General features: G+C 47.0%; 2 protein-coding genes and 1 long non-coding RNA gene across 3 annotated transcripts in view; 1 reads left to right on the forward strand and 2 right to left on the reverse strand.

Moving 5' to 3' along the window:
• Positions 1–22,659, reverse strand: part of LOC135391713 (uncharacterized) — a 139,058-nt gene that overhangs the window by 33,544 nt on the left and 82,855 nt on the right. The window contains exons 12-24 of the mRNA XM_064622112.1: positions 22,460–22,636; positions 20,804–20,948; positions 20,568–20,734; positions 20,195–20,307; positions 19,159–19,267; positions 17,989–18,109; positions 17,808–17,859; positions 17,588–17,715; positions 17,441–17,527; positions 15,914–15,985; positions 14,792–14,891; positions 14,615–14,707; positions 13,463–13,564 (exon numbers count right to left, since the gene is read on the reverse strand). Coding sequence (XP_064478182.1) covers positions 13,463–13,564; positions 14,615–14,707; positions 14,792–14,891; positions 15,914–15,985; positions 17,441–17,527; positions 17,588–17,715; positions 17,808–17,859; positions 17,989–18,109; positions 19,159–19,267; positions 20,195–20,307; positions 20,568–20,734; positions 20,804–20,948; positions 22,460–22,636 — 1,466 coding nt within the window. The remainder of the gene's footprint in view (positions 1–13,462; positions 13,565–14,614; positions 14,708–14,791; positions 14,892–15,913; positions 15,986–17,440; positions 17,528–17,587; positions 17,716–17,807; positions 17,860–17,988; positions 18,110–19,158; positions 19,268–20,194; positions 20,308–20,567; positions 20,735–20,803; positions 20,949–22,459; positions 22,637–22,659) is intronic.
• LOC135393327 (uncharacterized) lies at positions 2,868–4,868 on the forward strand. Its single transcript, XM_064623797.1, has 2 exons — positions 2,868–4,380; positions 4,445–4,868. Exons 1-2 carry the CDS (start codon positions 2,868–2,870, stop codon positions 4,462–4,464), a joined length of 1,533 nt encoding a protein of 510 aa, XP_064479867.1. The 3' UTR covers positions 4,465–4,868.
• Positions 6,890–7,697, reverse strand: LOC135393328 (uncharacterized). The gene is made up of 2 exons (XR_010422579.1): positions 7,484–7,697; positions 6,890–7,149 (listed from the first exon to the last, which is right to left on the reverse strand). It is a non-coding gene; the product is annotated as an uncharacterized LOC135393328 (long non-coding RNA).

Raw genomic sequence — 22,659 nt, forward strand, 5'->3', positions numbered from 1 at the left:
TCAGGAGTGACTTTTGCCTATCGTTACTTTTGCTCAGCGTTGCACAGTGTGCCGGCACCACATAAAAGACGACAAAGGCAACAAGAACCGCAAAAGGGGAAGTGCCGCTGCCGCGCACCCCATCAGAGATAAGCCTAACGAGCCTGACCGGCGGCCTAACCGACATGAAAATAAACTAAATTGTCTCGGATTGGCTGACTTTGGATTTTGTTGGATATGAAGAGAGCTTTGTGGACGGGTTGATCGTGTTGCGGATTTGGATATGGATGCTCGTGGCTCCCTTTTGGCAGTGTTACTAGAGTGGTACGGACCTCGGGGGTAGTTTGGCGCAGCTTTGATGTTGCGGCTCAAGTTTGCGCATGAAAAGCAGCGGGGCGCAGAATGGCGCAAATGGCGCAGCACTTCCACCCCTGCATTACCTTGACGCAACTTCCCCGAGAATAAAACAAAGCTCACCGTTCTATAGTATAAACTCATTTTGACCATGAAGCGCATTTTGATATAAAACAGGCGACCCCAACGTGTTGGAACATGCAACCGACTCAAGGTGACCCAATTTCTCGGAGAAGACCTATTTACATTACCTTAACGCAACATTTTCTTCGACGGTGAATGCTCACCATTGCGGCCGCGCGCGTTCTGATAATAAACAGATGGCCCCAACGCGGCCTCATCCTCGAGGTGCCACATGATTTACGACCGCGTGGAAACAAGCGAGCCCTGACGTGTTGGCGCATGTAGCGTGGATGCCGGTTTATAAGCCGCGCGATCGCCTCAGGGGAGGAACAGTCTGCTTTCACTCGCTTCACAAGTAAGTTATTCCCTCCTTTACTTGTTGCACGTTTCTTACGGATCCGCGTTTATTTTCAGTGCCCCGGTGTGTGTTCTGCTTTTTTGATCCTCACGATATCGAGGATGAATCGGACGACGACGATTCTCGGGACGGCGCACCTCCTACACTGTCTGCTCACGTGATGCGATCGCACCCCGACGTGGATACATCCTTCCTGCCCTTCTTCCAGACTGACGCCGCATTTAGAGGTATCGTCAAAAGATTCACGCTATTGGCATCTGTTCACGATCAGGGAGTAGAGGATTTGCGACAATATTTAATGAGTCACTTTCACGATATGCTCGCCGTATTGAGAGCGCAAAGAATACCCTTTAGGTTTTGCATTTGTTCCGATGTCTTAATGGTGAAGGAAACTCGGGGGGAGATAACTGCGCACATAGCCCACTTTATGGCGTTTGCTCGCGAAGTCCACAGCGACGGAGCCATCGCGAATACCCTGATGGACGCGATTCAGGAGTCCACGGGGCGCGTCGAAAATTATCAGCGGGACGGGAGTGGGTTCGTGTCCACCGACGTCCAAAACGTTCAAATATGCATTTCTGCGGTGAAAACTAAAAAATTCGGATGCAATGGGGCACTTCCCGATCATTTGGCTAAGCGCAGGAACGTGCTGACGAATATTCATTTACCAGCACATAAGGAGGGTGAGTGTTTTAAATACAATACGCTCGCCCTCCTGCACCCGCAGGAAAGGAATTCGTGGAAAAAATGTGAAAACTATGCCGCGGAGTACTGGTGGCCTAGTCGCTTCCCCGTTTCCTACTCTGATCTGGACGAATTTGAAGACAAAAACCAGATATCCGTGTACGTATACGAGTACGTCGATCAGGGAGTGCACGTGTCGCGACCTCCAAAACTCGAGTATGAAAAGAAAATTCACTTATTGGCTGTAGATGAACATTTTTTCGGAATCAAGTCTCTCGAGCGGTTACTGATGAGAGACAAGAGGCGTTTCGTATGCGAGCGTTGCACGCGCTCTTTCCTGAAGGAAGAGAGCATGGCCAAACATCGTCGCCTGTGCGCGGACGTAAACGAAATCATATTGGAATTTTGCGAACCGGGCAAAAACTTTGTAGAATTTACTAAAATTCAGTACAAGCAGCAGTATAACTACGTCGTCGCGTTGGACACGGAGAGCGTACTCACGCCCAGTGGCGTTGGCATGCAGCGTCACGTCACCTCGAGCTTCTGTGCCGTGCTCGTGCGCACCCACGACTCGAAGGTGATGCGCATCAGGACGCACCATGGTGAAGATTCCGCGAGGCAGTGCGTCAGAGCTCTGATGGAAATGCGAGATGAGATGATCGCCCTGAACGCTTGCCCCGCCGAAATGGTGCTGAATGACGAGCAACGTGCGCGGCACAGAGCTGCCACCCACTGCGCGTACTGCGAGCGGGAGTTCACGCAAGATCTACCCCGTGTCCGGCACCACGACCATTCCAAGCGTTGTACTGCTGGCGAGACAAATTACATCGCGACGCTGTGCAACCCCTGTAACTTGGCGTGCACGACGCGGGAAAAACTGCCCATCATGGTGCACAATCTGGCCTACGATTTGGCCGGACTACTGCGGGAATTTCACCTTCTCGAGTGGAAGCGAGCTCCCTTCATCGTGGCCAGTTCCATGGAAAAAATCCGATCGTTCGAAATTGGCACCTTCCTATTCAGAGATACCATGCAGTACCTAAATTCGTCGCTGGGAGAGCTCGTGGAAACCGTCAAATCCATGGGGGGCGCAGAGGCGTTCCAATGCCTGAAGCAGGTATTTGGAGACGACTACGAAATTTTGCTTCGTAAAGGTGTATTCCCGTACAGCCACGTTAGCTCGTTCGCGGTCTACGACGAATTGGCTCTGCCGGCAAAATCCGCCTTCCGAAACGATCTGACGGGGGAGGATATAAGCGACGAAGACTATCAGTACGCGCTGCACGTATTTGAACGTTTTGGATGCTCGAATCTGAGGGATTATAATGCATTGTACCTGAAAACGGATGCCCTGTTACATGGTGACGTAATGCAGCACTTCCGGCGCCTGTGCTACGACGCGCGCGGATTGGAATTGCTTCATTGCGTTTCGCTGGCATCCTATTCGTGGCAATGCGCTCTAAATTACACGCGGGCAAAATTGGAGCTGATCATCGACGAGGACATGTACCGGACCATCGAATCGGGTGTTAGAGGCGGACTCTGTCAGGCGAGCAGGCGTCATTTACGGGCTAACAACCCGCTGTGCGGTGGCTACGATCCCGATAAAGAGGAGGTGTACATATCGTACATAGATTGCAACAATCTTTACGGGTTCAGTATGATAAAGCACCTCCCCGTCGGCGATTTCGAATGGGTCGAGGATTTTAGCTCCGTGGATTTTATGCGTCATCCCACGGATTCGGACGTGGGATACGTGTACGTGTGCGATTTGGAGTATCCAAAATCTATCCACGCGCTGACGCGGTACTTCCCCCTGGCTCCCGAGAAGGCAGTCGTTCCGAAGGAATGGCTCTCACCATTCCAGCGGGGGCTCCTCGAAGACTTAATGTATCAACCGGCGAACAGCAAAAAGCTGCTGCTCACGTGCAAGGACAAGGTCGGGTACGTCGTTCATTACGCGCTGCTCGCGCTCTATTGTAGATTGGGCATGCGCGTGACGAAAATTCACAGAATTCTAAAATTTCGTCAGGCACCATTCCTGCGTCCCTACATTGAGGACAATGTTGCCAGACGCGTCGCATCGAGCACGACGTTCGAGAAAAATTTCTATAAAATCTCAAATAATGCGGTCTTCGGGCGTACGTTGCTAAATAAATTTAATATGCGAGACATTCGAGTGGCCTTCGATGAGGAGACGGCGAGTCGCCTCGGGAGTCGGGCGGAATGCGCGCGAATGGAAATTTTGTCCCCCGATTGCGTCATGTACGAAATGCGCAAAAGAAAAGTGCGATGTGATTTCCCCCTGCAGATTGGCTTCACGATTTTAGAACTGAGTAAGTTAACCATGTACTCGTTCTACTATGAAACCCTGCTGAGTAAGCTCACTTGTCCGGTGATTACCTGCTACTTTGACACGGATTCTCTGATCCTCGGCCTATTCTGCAAAGACTACGAAGATCAGTTACGTGCGATCGCCGACGAGCATTTAGACTTGTCTTCCTTCGATCGTGACCATCCACTGTACAGCGAGAGGAATCGCGGTAGACTTGGCGCGTTCAAAAGTGAAACGGGTAGCATACCCATTGAGGAAGTAATATGCCTGAAAGCTAAAATGTATTCTATCAAATTAGCCGGGGGAAAACAGATTGCAAGAGCTAAAGGGGTCAAAAAGAACATTGTGCGCAAACACCTCCTCCATGATACGTACCGCGATACCCTATTCAAGCACGACAGCGTATCGCACGAACAGGTGTCAATAGTGGGAAAGAAACAGTGCATGTACACCATCCGAAATGTGAAAAGAAGTCTGATGGCGTACGACGACAAACGGTACCTCTATAATGACGTGGACTCCTACCCGTACGGAAGCTGCGAATATGGTAAGCTCGAGTGGATGACGTAGATAGCGGGATTTCACACGGCATTCTTTCCTCCGCCGCACAGATAATGCAGAGGATGAGTAGGAGTAGCGTCATTTGACCTGCGTCACTGGAAGGATGTGGTACCTCGTTCTCTTCTCACTCGTCTCGTGCGCGCTGGCGCTGGACGCTGGCAACTGTACTGCGAGCATCAAGCTGGAGAAGGATAAGCACACGTACGCGCACGAATGCCCCGGCGACATCTTGGCCATCAGAGAGTGGCACGTGGTACCTATGCGGTCCGGCATTAACCTGAATAGGAACGCTACTGGATCGTTGCGTACGTGCCTTCACTCGCTGGACGTGAGCGACAGCTACGAAGATATCCAGTGCACGCGGATGTGCCAGCTCACGGAGGACGAAATTTTTCTCAGCCGCTGTCCCGGAGACGTCTACATGATCCGTCACTTCCGTGGAACCGCACCCAGCATCAAAGGAATCAACCTCTCCAAGACGGCCATGCTTTTCCTCAAACATGTACTCAATAAACGTTGAAAGGTATTTTTTTCCCCGTCTGTTCGATCTCATAGAGTTATCTGAGATAGGTTAGAACCATCTGAAGCCGCCGGCGAGCGACCCGCGCACCATCTGGCGGCGGCCACCCGCTAGCCCGGGTAAGTTTGGGGCCGCAGCGGGGGCGTCCGGCGGCGGCGGCTGCGGCCGCGGCCAATCAGAAGTCTGGGGAGAGTGATCAGTAGGCTTAGAATGGACCAATCAGCGGAGCCGGTTAATTAGCATAAAGGGGCGGAGCTGTGCTCAGCGATACGCGTGCACCAATCAGCGTGTGAAGTGGGGGCAGAGCCGAGTAATTAGCATAAGGGGGGCGGAGCTACAGTCAACCAATCAACGATCAGTCAAGGCTTAGCACGGGCCGCTCAGTGTGAACTGGGCGGAGCCAAGCCAACTAATTAGCATAAAGGAGTGGATCTACGGTCAGCCATTCAAAGATCAGTTGGGGGCGCGGTGGCCAATCAACGTGAAGTGGGCGGGGCTAATGGCGGCCAATCAGATGGCTTTGGATTTGGCTCGTGCTTGGATTACAAGTGGATTGTGTTGGCTTAGAACTGGATTGTGTTGGCTTAGAATCGGCCATCTTGGATTAGAAAAAGGATGTCGTTATAGCGCACGGTTCTTATGCCGCATGGTTCTTATACGGGCACCGTTATTAAGCCGTATTAAACTATACTACTCTCGTGTGAGCGCGTGTCGTTCCAATCTTGTACCTTGAACTACGATTATGTGATTTGCTGGTTTTGTGTGGTGTTGTATTTGTTGTGTTACGTTTCCTTTGTCGTCCGTCAGCGTGTTGCTTCCCGTGTTTCTCCCATTTCCTTTCTGCTCGGGGGTGCGGAATGCCAGGGAATGTTTGGCACGTTTGTTTATGCAACTACCTTAATATGCTTGGGTATAAACATTATGCTTTGCACAGGAAGTTTAGATATGACTGGTTATGACACGAAATGCCGAACGGCACTAAAGCACTTCCAAAGGACTAGAGGTAGAGTGAATAAGTCATAAAAAGGCTAAGTAGCAAGGTCTTGTGGTGAAAGTTCCAACATCAAAGTATCACAAGTCCAGTTGCAACAGCAAGTTTGAAGCAGTCAAGCAGGTAAGTGGGCAGAGTGCATTACTGGTTGTTGAATATGATCAACCTTGACAATTTCTTTCGCAGCTGAGGCCTGGCTGTCACCTTCTCTGTATATTCTTTGGCAAGGTGGTACAGTCCCATACTGCTGTAGCACTGGGAAACTTCTTTGATCAGACGGATCACATTGTTTTCATTTGGGCTGCATTCAAACATGTGTTGTCGCAAGCTTAAGCAGCGAGAATAAAGAGTAGACATTCGAGGTTGAAAAATTATTTATTGTCTCTAAGTAAAGTAAACATGCTGGAATGCACCAAAGAGACATGTGGCTGGTGTGTTTGTATTTTCACTCACGTCCACTTATTTCCTTGCTTTCTTTACGGTTCTTCCACAGCATTTTATGTCATAAAACATGATGTCCAGTCAATGACAGTATTCTGTTCAGGAAGTAAGAACTGCTGCTATTGAAATGAAGCTGAACCATCGTGTGCAGACAGGGAATAAGATGTAACACGTTCGAATTGTTGGACATAAACGAAAACTCAACGCAGGCAACTCAGGGTCGAACTCAGCTGCACCTGTGTAGTGTTATTTTGTGTCCGAAGTAACTTGGGAGCAACTCGTTCTTTTTTTAAGTAACTCTGTAACGTTTCAAGCTACGTTTCGGGCTGAATAACTTAGTTGCATTTTTCACACGGTAACTTTGTAACGAGTTCCTTTTGACGGGCAACTTCTCGATCTATGCTTTCAACTCTGCATGCTTTTTGTACACTACATAAAGTAAGATACTTTTGCCCCAGTGAGTTTGTTGCGTATTTTAAATGCATGCAAGTGAATTCCTAGAGGTACATATTTTGAGCAAGATAAATGAGTTTTTCATGCATGTGTGTTCAACTAGCTTTTAGTGGATATAAATCTGGCCTCTACATATGTCGCATGCATTATTACTTTCTGGAGGTGTTCTGGGAAGTCGAACTTGTTGGGCACAGCGTCAGGCCTCAGTCGAACGGTTTGGCCCGTTCTGTCGAAGCATTTGTTTTTAAAATGTTTGCTGCAGACCAGTGATGTCGTCGACGGCGTCCAGTCCTTTCGCCTGACATTTACCGCACACTTTGTTTAAATGTTCTGGGCGGCCGTGAGGGAACCTGCATTGAACAATTTATGCCATCAATTACGGAAGGGATGACAAGGCTAATCCAAGCAAGCAATCGTCGATACCGTGACCAACAAACTGAGCCGTAGATATCACAGCTAACAAGCGCACTTCAACGCTTGCTGAGTGCCGAGACCATACCCGTGAACTGCAGGAAGGCTAGACTATCACAATGACTCTATGCAGATAACGTACGGCTTAAAGTTTAACGCTTAGATCTTGAGATACGATTCACAAAGTGCCGCGCACATGCATCAACAGCAACGTTTTGTCACTCCGCTCGTGGACTAATAAATCACATTTATTTGTAAAACCATGTCACTTACTTGTGAAATGTCGTCCCCGGTGCCTTGCCAGTACGGTCAGCACACCCATAACCACAGCAGGCGGGCATGACACCACAAAAGTGCTACGCAAAGGCGCATGCACATAATGCAGCTGAGTGGCGGACGGCAATGTTTTGAGCTTCCCAAGATGGCGGCCGGCGACCGTACGGTTGCACCCTCAATCCGCTATCCAGCCTATTACTATACAGATCAGTGGTCACATCTTTGTAGGCAGCGCCGCCTGTGTGAGGCGATATGAATGTGAAGCAGACACAAGGAAAAATGGCCGTGTTTGCGTGAGATAGGCCATTGAAAATGCATGGGGCGTGTTTTTACTTGATTTCTAATTTTCTTTCTACATCACCACGGTCCCTACAAAAAATTACAATAAAACTTGAGACAAATGGCTATCCGTCTTCAAAGTTTGGAGTAGGCTAAACCCCGTCTTCTATTTTTACGATGCGAATGAAATGTGTAAGGTTTGCTAGACTAACCCTGTATATGCAATTACAACGTTTATTTCATCGTTATCTTAACAATTATGTGTACAAAGTGCCGTGAAGTTCACGAAGCAAGTAGCTGAATGGTGTAGCCGTGCGAGACTAATCTTCATGAGGTCTGATACAGTGTAGTCTCTACGTCTCTAAACACCAAAATATTATTATCACTCGATGTTAACATTGCCTTGAGTTTGAGGGAAAACACAGGACGAGACGAACACATAGACTCACGAACCAGCAATGAAGCTTTAATACACAAAGTGCAAGGGATACAGGGTAAAAAGAAAGTGTACACTTCGGAGTCTCGGCGTAAGTGAATATACGATGCGCGTATTACGAACCGCTTAACGGTCGATGGTAGCATCGATAACTGCCAGAGGGGAACATGCGTGCTTGCAAAGAATGGAAAGGTATTCCAAAGCAACACAAATTGCAAAAAGGATGATAAAAAGTAATAATATTATTATCAGCATCACATCGTTACTTATTTCGGCTCAGAGCGACACGCCTGTCGTCAGGCATGTAGAGCTGTCGTGTTCAACGTAAGCACAGCACTGCGCATATATTTCCATACATCTGCCGGTCGCCAGTGACATAAACAAGGACCGCCGTGGGACAGGATCAGTGACATACAGGGTGTCCGTATGTTCCTGGTTACCACCTTGGTTACTGCTTCATAAGTGAACTACCGCATGGCCGCACTAGCAAGCTCCTGCGGCGTTGCCATAATTAATTTTGGCTAATGAAGTTTTTAATTACGGAAGACAGAAGAGTTCGACCCAGTGACAACGTCTGCTCCCATTGCCGTTGTCGTTTTCAGATTAGATATTGGGCTGACATAGCTCGAGGGAAGGGCTCTGGAAAAACGGCAGCTTTCGAGGTCATTTTTGTCGCTCTTCAAGCAATGCGTTCTTCCCCTGCCCTTAAAGGGAGACTCCGGGGCAATTGGAAAGTCTTACGGTGGATGTATAAATAACTTCGGTATCCTCCTTCAGAAATTAGAAACAAAGTTTTGGCCGTTGGAGACTCGATAGTTGCTAAAGGAGCTGGGAAGCTTATATCGAGACCGAAACTCCCGAAGGCTCCTCTCTCCAGCCTCCTGGACCCTGCGTGACGTCACAGGTAGTCTCGTGCCGGCTGTCGACTGTTTACTTGGTTTCGGGCACGCGCTTGGTAACTTCTTGGTGCGACATGGATGACGAGTCATCTTCTTCCTCGATTTCGTTGCAAAATATACTATCCACTGGTAGAACATAACCTACAGAAAGGCGCAGGCGAAGAATACGGGTGAGGTGACGCCCAGTGTTGCTGGACTGCTCTTTCGTGGAGGAGCGCCGAATCACTCGAAGGAAAATATTCGTTTTCTAATTATCTGTGTCACTTGGGGATGAGAAATTGCGTCCATTGAAACATACGGTATGGTATGAATTGATGTCGCACTGTTACTTCAACACGTTTTTGGTGCGGAGTCTCCCTTTATGCGCGAGAGAGAACATGCGGCAACGCTTGGCCTCCCACACGGACGTCTACTAATAAACTATCAGGTGCCCATTGCGCTGTCGGAGAGTTAACAGGAAGTGCATACTCGTACTTTAACGTATGCAATTGAGCATGTCAGTGCCGGTATTGGCAACGCTCCCTGCAGAGAGAGATACTATGTACTGGTCGTTGCGTGGAGTTTGAGCAGCCGTGGTTGACTTCTAACGTTCTTTTTCCGGGTGGACGGAGGCAAGTTTCTCATTACCTCTTGATGTACTCTGGCCCTGTTGTCACTACATCGCGTGCAGCTCTCAGCAGAGACTGTTGCACGGGGTGAACGTAAGACGTCCTACGTACATCAGTCTCCGGACGTGGGCGTTGGCAGAGCGCTTGCATTCACACTGCTAAGCCCAACGTTGACCTAGAGTCATACGAACTCCTCCCTTGTGGACCTATTTTATCTTTGACTATACTTTGATACAGAGACATATACAGGGCGTTTCAGCAACCACTGATGAAAAAAGCACGCTGTAGAAAAGTACGCGATGAATGACATTTATCTGCAGCAGGCCACTTGAACTCCTAAATTTGTCAAGTCAACATCACATTTTCCTGCCGGAAACAGATTTATCCCATTCCCTACTACAATTTCTCTTTGTAGTAAAAAAAACTTATATTAAAAGAAGCGAGAATCGTCGTTTCGAGACGCGCAAATTGCCGGCCGCGCTCTGTTCTCTGTCAAGTTAATGCAAACAACGGCCGCAGAAAACTGTAACCCACTTCTTGTTTATTTGTTTATTAGTGCTACAAAAAATCAGGAACACACTTGAGATAAGGGACCGTTATGGGAAACCCTGTTAAACGGTCCCGCAAGAAAACATATTATATTGTTATATATTATTCAAATACATCTTATGAGGGAGTACCAATGCAAAGGTGGTAGCCCGCACATAATGAAACAAGGAAATATACAAGATGATACACGTCAATACATATAATATGCACAAAGGGTGCACGTTGCTACAATGAAGTAATGAAGAAACGGACATGTCACTGAACTAAATAAAGAGATTAATGCCGCTGTTGAAAGTGTAATTTGCAAGAGCGCTTGAAAGCGAGAAAACTAGTTGTTGACCGTAGGTTATGTGGGAGTTCATTCCACAACCTAGTTCCAAAAGAAGAAAGGGAGAAATGACCGAAATTAGAGCGAAAGGCCGGACATTGAAGAGAATGCGACACGTTCCGTAGGGAATATGGTGGAACGAAATTTTGAAAATTAAGTTGTTGTCTGTCAAAAGACCTGTAGGAAAAGTTATGCATAAGAAGGGCAACTTTATAATCACGGAGATCGAAAATATTAAGCACAGATAAAAGAGAAAAAGCGAACGACACCGACTCCAGACGGCCGACAGAAAGGATAATTCTAGCGCACGCTTCTGGGCAAAAAGCAGTGGGCTCAGATTAGAGTTATACGTGAGGCCGTAGACTTCAAGGCCGTAGTTGATATGGGAATGAATCAGGCCGTAGTATATGGTTAAAAGTATGTTAGTTTGGACTAGGTTCCTGAGTTTGCTTAGAGCATACAATCCACTGGAGATTTTACTCCGCACATGGTTTATATGATGGTGCCAGGATAAGTTTTCCTGCAAAAAGACAACCAGAAACCGGGTGACAGAAACTCGAGAAAGGATATTCCCTCCGAAGGAAAGCTGCAAATCAGCGAAATCCAGGCTCTTTTGAGACGGTCGGAATACCATATACGACGTTTTTTTAAAGTTAGCAACAAGTTTGTTATGTGATAGCCACGAGTTAAACTTCCTGCTTCCCTCTCACCGTTGTTCCAGATAACTGTGGCGTTCTAACCTTGCTGCCGTTAGGGGGCCTGAATACTACAGCTCCGCTTGGCTACTGGCTACTATTCAGGCACCTCAGCTGCCATTATGAGAAGAAGCATCGAGAAGGAGTCCGAAAGGGCAGATCCATGTCGTCCTCCTCGACAGGGAACTGAGGGTGGCCGACAGTCTGCGCGTCTGGGGATGACAGCAATTTTTTTTTAACGTTATTGCCATTGTAGTAGGGAATGTATTTTGTGATGGAAAGGGGCAAATCTGTTTATGTTCCCAAAAAATTTAAACCAAAAAACCAAAAACCAAATCAAAACAGGCGACCAGATCGCGTGGCTCAATGGTTAGCGTGCTGGCCATGTCACCACGGGACTGGGAGGTACCCGGGTTCGAATTCCGGTGCCGGCTGTGCTGTCTAGGGGTTTCCTCGGACGCTTTCAGACATATGTCGGCACAGTTCCGTTAGAAGTCAGCCCAGGACGCACATTCCCCCAGGGCGTCAGTCGTGGCGTGGTTGCCCACCTCTGGAGGCCGACAACGGCGAGCCCTTTCACCCCCACCATTTAACGCGCGTTCTGGGATAACGACAAGCTTAAGATCAGGGCCCTGGACTCTATGTTGTCTTGGCGAATTTTGGAGCTCCAGTCAACAAAGTAAATTAGTTTCAATTAAATTTTGATCAAACTACTTGTAGTACGTGGCAAAAGCTCCCTGCAAATAAATGTCGTTGATTGCAATTTTTCCCGCTGCGCGTTCTTTCGATTTTTTACATGGTGCCAGTCCGTGTGACAGCACTTCCAATTTGATAGCAATGCGTTCGGATACGACGGTGTCGACTATCATTCGGTGGTCCCGACTATGGGAACGTGGCTATCTTCCAGGCAGCGATGGAATAGGAATCCGCCCACATCCTCTCCGGAGAGCAATCTTTCGTCCCTGCTATGGTGTGTCCCCGCAGCGCTGGTTGACATCCATCCGTCCTTCCTACCTCCAGTGGCAAGTCAAACACTTACTGGCAGCACTATAACTCCCCCCGCACCCCCACAGACAGTGATCTCTCTTTAAGGAAGTTCGGGAATTTGTACTAGTATACATGATGATAAAAAAAAACGAGATTAGGAAGACGACGAATAACGGACACACATAACCGAAGTCTCAGACACAGCTCATGTTTTTTCATCATGTCAGCTCAGGCTTTTTCATCATGCGTTCTAGTCACCAACACTCGCTTGCCTCTTAGCCATTCTTTTTGACTTCATGAAGGTTCGCTTCTAAAGTAAAAGCCTTTCTCTCTTCCCTTCTTCTTCCTCCTCCTTCACCATTAGCTTATAATAAATTAAGAGTGGATTTACACGTAAGGGTCAGCCTATACCTTTATCTTATGTTTTGCAGTTGTGTCATTCGTTACACATTCAGCTGTGTTTTGAGATCTTCTCTCGTTGTCTGCGTTTCTTCCCCAATCTCAGGGTTTTATAGTAATCGACTACTGTAATCACCAAGCTCGCCCGCTTTTCCGCCAGTCTTCCCTTTGAGAGAGTTGGTATCCGGCACGTAAGATAGATTGGGCAACTCAAATCTTCAGGCGTGCATCCCAAAGTGGCAGCTAGCTTTTGGTGACACCGACCGCGGGATCGTTGCTTTACAATGAGAGCTGGACACCACGAACAGTTGCTCCGAGAGCTACCACCATACTGGGGCTTGGCTTGACTTTTGGGGCTTGGGTCCTCGTTAGGCATAATGGCCTTTTGTCTCATAATCCATCAGTATAATGCTGTAACTAAATTCAATTCAATTTAATTCAGTACTGCCCTACGGAGTGTACCCTGCGGCCAGTGCCTCATTACTCGTCTCTCTCTCGCATGACAGAGGTAAGCTGCAAAGTTCTACTAAGCAGGCTAGAACTGCGCAGCCTTCTTTAGCGACGCTTCGAATGATCTATCCAGGGATGACACAGTCGGTGCGCATCAGAACAATCTGTAACCACAGGTTCCTGTGTATTGACATATCTGCGACGAAACGCATATTATCAAACATTCAAAAGAGCTACTGCTGACGACACATACTACGTTTGACGCAACTCTTAATAATGGCGCGCTTCTTCGCCATACAAGATCTTCCCACTGCGAATGACGAGGGAACTTTGTAGTACAACTTACCAGAATCCACTTCGCTGCTTCTGCCGCAGAAGACTGTAAGCAAGTATTCAATTACTGTAGACCATTGTGGCGGTTTGAAATCTTGCGTTGAAAGCTGCAAGACTGAAAAAAGAAAAAGTAAAAGAAAAAGGAAAGAACATTAAATTAGCTAAACGTTAAAGGTTCGCGTGTTCGGGAATTTCTAGTTATGCATAATGGTAAATAAGGTATATCAGACGATAGCAATTCAAATTAATTTTCTATATTATACTCTATAGCAGGCTCTATATTAAATACATCGGATTTTTGTTTTCTTCATTCGTTTCACTACCACACTAACACCTGCAATGTTTGAGCCTTCGCGGGACAGCGGGAAATTCGGAAGCGATGAAGTCTGGGCGATGTCACTGATCAATACTGAACTTTTCAAGGGTTACATACTTAGACGAGGACATCTCACAAGAAATGCTAATCCTCGAGAACGGCGAAAAATAGAAAGTCTAACGACACAAAAGTGTGAGTCTCAAGTCGTGAGCCATTGACACTTCAGGCTTCAGACCTCATCATTGGACTTCAACATCATAACCTATCATCGGACATCAACTTCAACTTATACATTACACCTTAGCCCCACATTCAACATTACATCACATCCTTGCGCTTAACTCAACATCACATCATTCTCCATGCATGATGGGATGATGAATGATGTCCATGATGGACATCAAGACCCATGAGTAAATTTGCCTACATTTGGTCACGGATATTCTAATTTTCGTAATGGTCCGGTACCCCCAGCGCACGCTGAAGGTCGGCAACGATCATTGCTATTGTGCATAAACGGATGATTGATTGATTTGTAAAAAAAAAAGAAAAAAAAAGAAGATGTTTGTTCCAAACCACTCGGGACTGGATGCGTTATACTCCGCGTGTACTCCAGGGCGCGTTATTCAGAAAAGAAAGTGTACACAAATCTATACACATTGAAACGGAATACATGAAAACATCACCACAAAACTTGGTACCAAAAGCATCAGCGTAGGAGAGTTCACGTTCAGTTGTGAAGTCTCAATGCACAAAAAACTTTTCATATGTTCGTGCATTTATAGAACGGGCTTGCAGTGCTCTCTTAAATGGGATGAACTTGCTGTCGCAGAGAGGCGCCGTATATACCTTGTTGAAACACCTCCAGCTCGCCAGAGACAAGCCCGGCGAAAGGCTTCTTGCAGTAGGTCAACATGTCCAACAGACCACACAGGACTTGAGCTGCGTGTACATTATCAAGGGTCGAAACTCACTCGTGCTCGCCTAATATAATGTTGATGAATAAGGAAAACATTCTGTCCTTACAGGTCTCTTCAGTGCGGCGCAGCCAATGATAAGTGAACGCGTTCAGCGTGAAAAAACACAGCTCTTCCTTGAGGAGTGGACATTTTTCGTCGTTCGGATTCTGCAGTGAGTTAGACAGGTTAAGACGCAACAAGTTCGACGAGCGAAAATAAGTGTCGACATACCCGAGTTTTTCACACCACGAAGACGGTATGTGTAAAATAGTAAGGCTTACGACAATGACACTTCTACGAGCGTAGTAGGGCAGCGGCGACGGGGGCGATGTTGAGTAATGTCCAATATCATGTTAGATCGAGATAGCCTAGGTTACTTCCGTGATGTTAGGTTAGGTTAAGTTGGGTTAGGGAAGTGAAGCGAAGCCCTAATCTGGTCGTCTTCCGACTGCGCCGCCGAGGTGTCGCTGCCGTAATTTATCCAATAATGATAATAATCGTGACAGTCTCAAGTTGTGGTCTGAATCTGAGATTAGCGTTGCATTCAGCTGTAATGCATGTAGATGCCATGTGCAAAATTTCAGCTAGAATTGCCTCGTTTATATATTTTTTATTTTTAGATAAACGAGAAAAACGAACACATTTGGTTTCGGTTTCAGTTTCACCTTGACGTAAGCATGAGTGACCTCGCAGGGGAGGACGTCACAGGGGTGCGTCACAGTGTGGGTGTACGTTACATGCTGCCAGTTTTATGTGAAATTGGTGGCTTGATTGCTTAGTAGGACAAAGCCCGGCGTCACGATATGGAATGCGCTGGCTGTAAAGTTCAGTTACGAATAATTGGCTGCGAGTTTAACTATTTCGCACGGTTAGTCAGGGAAGGATAAGGAGTGTGCGTCCCTTTTTGTTCCCTAGTCTCGGGAGTTTTCGTCATGGATATATGCCACTAGCTTGCTTACTTCTAATCTATTTTATCATTATAGCACCCCCTTGTCACACCCACCAAGGTGCGCTCACTGTTAAACTGAAACCGGTTATGAACGTGTCGTTCTTTATTTCTACTTTACCTCAAAGCCACAACGCTCTTCTGATGGATGAAATCCTGTGTAACTCACTCACAGCGGAACACAACTCTAATCTCAAAGTCAGTCGACACAGTTAACTGGACACCGTCCTGTTAAACGCTTACAGATTCGATGAGCCTCTTGAGGAAAAGTGTAGTCTCCCGTGCCACACCGTGCTCTTCCGATGACAAAAGTTCCTGCAGAAACGGACACGTGCAAGGCTTCGTTAATTAGACCAGTATTAACATCAATTTGACTTCGTACGCGTGTGTAATACGCTGTGCAAGTAGGTCAGCCTTTCGCGCAGCCCCTCAGCTTTGCCCAGACTTGTGCCCGTTACTCGAAAAAAGTAATTGATTACCGTTACAGTTACTTCTGTGGAAAAAGTAATTGATTACCATTACCGATTACTCGACTTCAAATGTAGTTGAGTAACGAGTAGAAAAGTAACGCGTTACATCGGTCGTTACTCCGCATTCACGCAAATTATAACCGTCTTTGTGTGCCTCAGAAAAAAAAAAAAAAAAAGGTTCAACAGCGGAACAGCTGAAATAACAAGACAAACAAAAACACGTAGGACAAGGAGATCGCCCGGAAAGACGTTGACCCGATTGTGGAAGAGCATTGCGTGGAACTTCCCCATGACTCACTAAACCTCCAAAGCTTCAGGTACCATCACACTGGTGTAGGAAGAGATTAGGGAGAGAGACTCTGAAATTCCAGAGCGTTATTACAATGACTTCCGCTTGCTATAGCAGTACTAGTACAGCCCAACAAAGGCTGATGGCACCAGGGGCTTGACCTGGGGGTGGGGCAGAACATCTGAAATATAAGCTAATCTCTGCCGGAAAAGTAATCAATTACTGAGTAATCGATTACTCAGAAAAGTAATTGATTACTCGAAAAATTACTTTGACAGTAAAGTAATTGATTACTCGAAAAATTACTCAAAAAGGTAATTGATTACAAGTAAAGCAATTACTAGTAACGCGTTACGCACAAGCCTGGCTTTGCCCTTTTCTCTCCTATACACGTATAGGACGGTCTCACTCGATCTCTCTCAGATAAGGTACCACAACAACTGCACGTGAGGTCCACGTTGCTTCATCTTTTTCAGCGTAGTGTTGCAGCCCGTCGGCGAATACCCCCCTTATTGCTGCTTCCTGAGTGGATAGACCTTTGTCACCCGTGGTTTCTCTGACCATTTCTTTCTCTCATACTCACAGAGGCGTACTGTCGTAGCGTGCACACGTAAGCTATGTACAGCGATGCCTAGGTGCCGCGATTTTCACAGGGACGCAGGAAAAAAAAAAATAATTTTCTGGGAAATCGTATTGAGCGGGAAAGCTCTACAAACTGGACACTACTGGTGAGACATGTAGAACACATGAAGCGCCAGATAGCTCACAGATAGGAGGCATTTGTGGAGATAGCTCGGAGATGTGATGTTGTCACTGCGGATCAGTGAAGAGGAAGTAGAAATTCAAAATACTGTCATGTTCATCTAAGAACGGCAAGAGATGTAGCCTGTAAACCCTAACAGAGGTATTCCGCTGGATAATTTACGCTGAAGCACATCCAGTGCCGTTCCAGTGGACTCCTATAGTTTTTTTTGTTGACGCACGTGCGTGTTAAAACAAGGTCACACTTACCCCTACAGATTGCAACGCTCCGAACGAGTCAACGATGGTTGAAAGAAGATTTTGAGGTGGCTGTGGCATCTCCATCCATTTTTTTAGCTGATGGTAAAAATATAATTTTGAGTGTTGTATCATTTTCAATTAGAATCATACGCTTACCGCGAAACTGCCCAGGAGTTCCCTGTGCCTTTCGCTGCAGAGGCACCACGACAATACTGTGTCTTCGGGAACGATGATGGAATCCCAGTTGGACACTCGCGACAGGCAGTCCAGCAACCATGTGTTTGCTGCACAGTTGTGAATGAAAGCAACGGCACATACAGTGGAGTAGTAAGGTCAAGGTAGTGGTCTGCTGTTCAGCCTCAGCAGTTTGAGTTACCTCGCTTTACTTGGTCTTCGGATTCAGGTTCAAAGTTGCTCATCGTGGTCACCTATTGATAAACAACGTACGTTCTTAAAACTGGACTACAAAATCTCGTCCCGCGTCCATGACCATATGGGCTCATCGCTGTAAGAGTTCGACACAAGGGTATCGCTATATGGTTGATATGTATACTGACCGCTATAAGAAACGTCAGCGACCTTAGGAGCAGAGTGTCGTCATCCGGAGGTGCAGGAGTGTTTGCCTCAGTGTATGCGCATATCGCTGACACGAATGAAGGCGACACCTCTCGGTTGCAGCTGAAATAGAAAGCATACAGGTAAGACATATTCAAAGCTGGTTTGCAGAGCACTGTGTCATGCTTGAGAAGACCCCCTATCTGACGTGCCGTATGCAATCAACGTAAACCGTGGGGGTGGTCTTTATTAACTGAGCTATTTTCCTAACGATACGGCGTCTTACTGTTTGTGGGAGGAGATTGTGCCCCCTGGTCGGACGTCGTAGGGAACTATACCGACATCAGCCATAGAGCACCTGATGAAAAGCCGAGGGAAAAGACTCATGGAATACAGCGGCAATTCAGACCTGGGTCACCTCCTGGCCTCGGTGCGTAAAATGGAGATAAATGGAAGCAAATAAACTTATCCAAGGACTAATCAGAACCTTGTCCTATTACATCATGTCAAGAATTATTCATGACTTGAAAACCCGAGACGAGGTAGGGACAGAAACAGACACACACAAACACGGTCCAACACGGTCACAAACACGAGACCGTGTTTGTGTGTGTCTGTTTTCGTCCCTACCTCATCTCGGGTTTTCAAGTCATGGATCGTCACCACCAGCTCGCTTGCTACCTAACTTTCCTTTCGTTAAGAAATTATTACTGGACCACTGATGTAGATCAGCCTGTGTAAAATATTGCTGGATGGATACAACAGAGTGTTGCGTATACTATGTGTATACTTTGTTGCAGTCACTGTCGCTGTCCCGGTGGTGGATCGAGGCCCTCGGTTTGGGGGCGGGGGGGGGGGGGTTCTTTGTCGAAGCACATAGTGGAGGAGGGGAGAGATGGAAATCCAATGTATAAACTGACGTTTTTTGGGGGCGATCGCCTACCTCGCCCCCTTTATCCGCCACAGCGCTGTCCCCGTGGGGTAAGACGGAGCAAACACGAAGCCTATACATTGGTGCAGGCTTTGTGTCGCAGTTTTTGATTGGAATAACGGCTGATTCGATATTTCTAAAGATTAGTTTAACAAAGCAGCAGGCCCTTCCCATTTATTGTAAAGGTATGCCAGGGCAGACAGTAATATCAGGAATGACACTCCATAGAAGTATGACTTACTCATCTCCAAACATCCACTCTGCGCAACATACATGAAGCAACGTTAGTTGTGCGTCCGAGTATGATACAGAGCTCAGTTCCAGAAGTTGCAGTGACGATTCGAAAGTGTCTGGAATTGCGAGGCATCACCCAGATAATGTGAGGACCATTTAGAAGCTATCACTTTCCACAGTAGATGTATGGACATATATGTGCAGATGCTTGAAAGGTCGGACGGCTGGAATGGGACGCAAATAAAAGAAAAATGGGACATGGACAGAGAGCATAGGGAAAGCAACACGCAACCCAATAAATAAAGAAATAAAAACAAAAAGTACAACCCTAGGAATGTTAACGTTGCGGTGAACGCTCTGCGCCCTCTTCACAAACAGCTATACAGTGCGCTCTAAAGCTACAGCGTTAAAGTGTAATTAGCTCGAATTATTTTGTGCTGAAACAAAAGGTTGCTGCATGTCAATGGCTGAACGCATGGCATATGGGTCGGCGTGAACAGTGTGTTGGGGCTGGGAATGGAAGTTCAGCTTAGGAAGTGCTTTAAAGCTAGGTTGCCGTGGTGACGTCAAGATCTACGAGGGCGAGCCCCCTGGCAGCAACAGGTGTTCTGGACAAGAGTTCTGGAATGTTCCTTAGTTACGTCCAGGGCTGAAGTGGTCATAAACCCCATGTCATCCGCGAATGGTATCACACCCTGGACTTGACTCGAGAACATCCCGAAAAGTCCTGTCCAGAACATTTGTTGACAGCCGCCAGGAGGCGCGCCCTCCCGGATCACGACGTCACAAAGGCAATCTTTAAAAGCACTTGTAAAAGGCCGATCCACCGTCATCGCTTTTTGAGGCGCGCCCTAGATCTTGTTTCAGTAGTTTTGTCGCTTAATAGACATTTTCCCTTTTGTTGCCTTCCCTACTTCTGTTGTTCACATATCACTTTACTTAGTAGTTGTATTCTTTTGGTACTGTCCTGCCTTTCATCGCAATGCTAACGAGAGTAATAACACTAGAGCGACAGTGATTGCCTACATCAATCAATGTCCTACCTCCAAGTCCTTCGACTCCTCTTTCTAGTACAAATAGGAGATGATCGTTCCTAAATTCCGCATCCGTCATTATCCATAATGTCCATTTCAGAGCTGAGCCACTCGATGCCAACCTAGAGAGGAAAAAAAAAAAAAACAATCGAAGTACGACTTTTCAATTTTAATACAAGTCGATTCACGGAAGGTTATTTTAGTTGCATTGATTCATGGAGACTTCATCTTGCTTCTCTAGGGCGTACATTTGTCAGGCTCTTGCACTCTGTTCAGATATAATCTCATGCAATCTCAGGCGCCTACCGAAGCTTGAATCGCGCATTATGTTCGGCAACCTACGCTTTAGGATGTTGCTTATAGAGATCAAGCGAGATCTTACAGTTCTTGTGCCATTCCTCTCGTTTCCCACAAGAAGTTGAGGAACTGTTCCCTGAGTAAGGCCACCAGATAGTCGCAAACTTCTTCGGCGTTCTCTTTTCCAAAGGCTTGACAAGCGGCCGAGAAACCGGCTAGGAATGCGTCACGAACCACAGGAGACTCAGAGCCCTAGTACGTAGGACATGCTTCAGCAGACGTCCACAACTCTTGTGTAGCAAGTGCGGTTCGCCGTCATACCTTGCAATCGGAGACGAACAGCTTCAGGAAGGACAAAAAGACATGTTTTATAACGTCGCTCAAATCGCCGTTGGTCCTCGCGGTGTCAGAATCTGCATACGATTCCTCTCTGGCTGTTGGGTTTAAGGTCCAGAAGACGTAGGTGCTGAAATATATAGAGAGATATTCTGTTATAGAGTGGGATCAACGAATTTGACCAACTGCAAGTAGACAAAATGCCGAATGCTAGAGTAGTCGACCCAATGTAGGGGATAGGCCTTCCCACATTTTTTGTCCGAACCAACAAACCACAAATATGCTGCGTTCCAATTTCACGAGGTTCTCTTCGCTCCTATAGAGTTCATTTGCTCTAACGGCTAATTCGCTCTCTAAGCATCCATTGGTAGATATTTGTTGCTACTGGGGGTGCATTTTCTAATTCATTAAATGGCTGCTTCACGTTTCGCCAGGCTTGAGCAGTATAATTTATTATCGACATTATAAATTACTATTGCAATCCACATGGTTTGAAATTCCCGCGTTGAGAGACGTATGTGCGACGTCAGTTCGACGTCACGGGGGTTGTCCTTTTCACCTGGTCTCAACTGCGTGAATGATTTGCTTCAGTCGCTCCCAGTGATTTCCCCAGAAATTCACTGCTGGTGGGGGGGGGGGGGGGTGCCGACCTTTCAAGGGGGGGGGGTATGCTTGGTGAAGATTCCACTTATGGAAGTTTTCTTAGACACAGAAGGAATTGTGGCACAATGGTGACACCTGCACAACTTTCCCATTAGAACACAGTACATTAGAATACAGATTCAATATCAAGGTTTTTTTTAACATAATGCATAATCACATGACTGACAAAGGAAAAAGACTAGCACCCAGTCTCACGAAGCTCAATGAGTACCTAGCAACCAACGGAGGAAACCTTAGACGAAAAAAAGCAGAACAGCTCGCTTGACTGAGTTGGACGCAAGTGGTTCTTGATGATCCACATTGAGTGTGCGTGCCAGCACGCATTTTTGCTCGTATATGTGCGCAATATATGCATTTAACAGTTACTTTCAAATGATTTTGGACAAATGCATGGTACGATCATCTGCATGACTGTGGTCATACAGCCCAAGCTTGACAGTACAGGATGTAATTCGCTGCGCCGGACTCACTACATGGTCGAGCTGGGAGGGGTCACCTGAGCAATTTCAGGGGGGGTGCTGCAAAAATCCAGGGAGGGTGTACACCCCCCCCTAGGGGGGGTGTAGGGAAATCCCTGGTCGCTCCTGCCGCGGAATTCTTCACCTCCGGGAAATACTATGCAAAGAGGACGCGTGGGAGAGGATGCTGACAAGTGATCGTCCTAGCGGAACGGCACGCGAGCTGAAGAGATTCTACCGCTTGCCCCCCCCCCCCTCGTGGGCCAGGAAAGTGTAGAAGTACCTCGATTACGGGCGAAAAGGGTCGCAGGGGGGGGGGGGGGGGGTTAAATGGAGTAAAATGCTCCCACTAGATGCATTTATTTTAAATATGGTATGAAGCCAACCTTCTCTATAAAGACAGTAGCATTACACCACGACGATTTTACAAAAGTACTGATCCGATTTCGGCTACAGGTTTCGAAATCACAACAATGAAGATGCCTCAGTTCCAGCACTGCCATTTACACAGATGACGTACTCGACAAAAGACGACAGCAGACCAACTGCCGCGAGGCAGCTCTTAGCTGCCATCGGTGACCCCTGCGACCCTTCAGAAGGAACGCTCCAGCTGCCGATCTCTGGGGTGGCTTGCAGGGCGTTAAACACGTGATTCTGCACCAGCGTCATCGGAATCGGGGTCGGCAGGATATCGCTTCTGTAACATGACCACAACAGCAA

The sequence above is a fragment of the Ornithodoros turicata genome, chromosome 4 (assembly GCF_037126465.1).
Source record: "Ornithodoros turicata isolate Travis chromosome 4, ASM3712646v1, whole genome shotgun sequence".
Classification (NCBI taxonomy): domain Eukaryota; kingdom Metazoa; phylum Arthropoda; class Arachnida; order Ixodida; family Argasidae; genus Ornithodoros; species Ornithodoros turicata.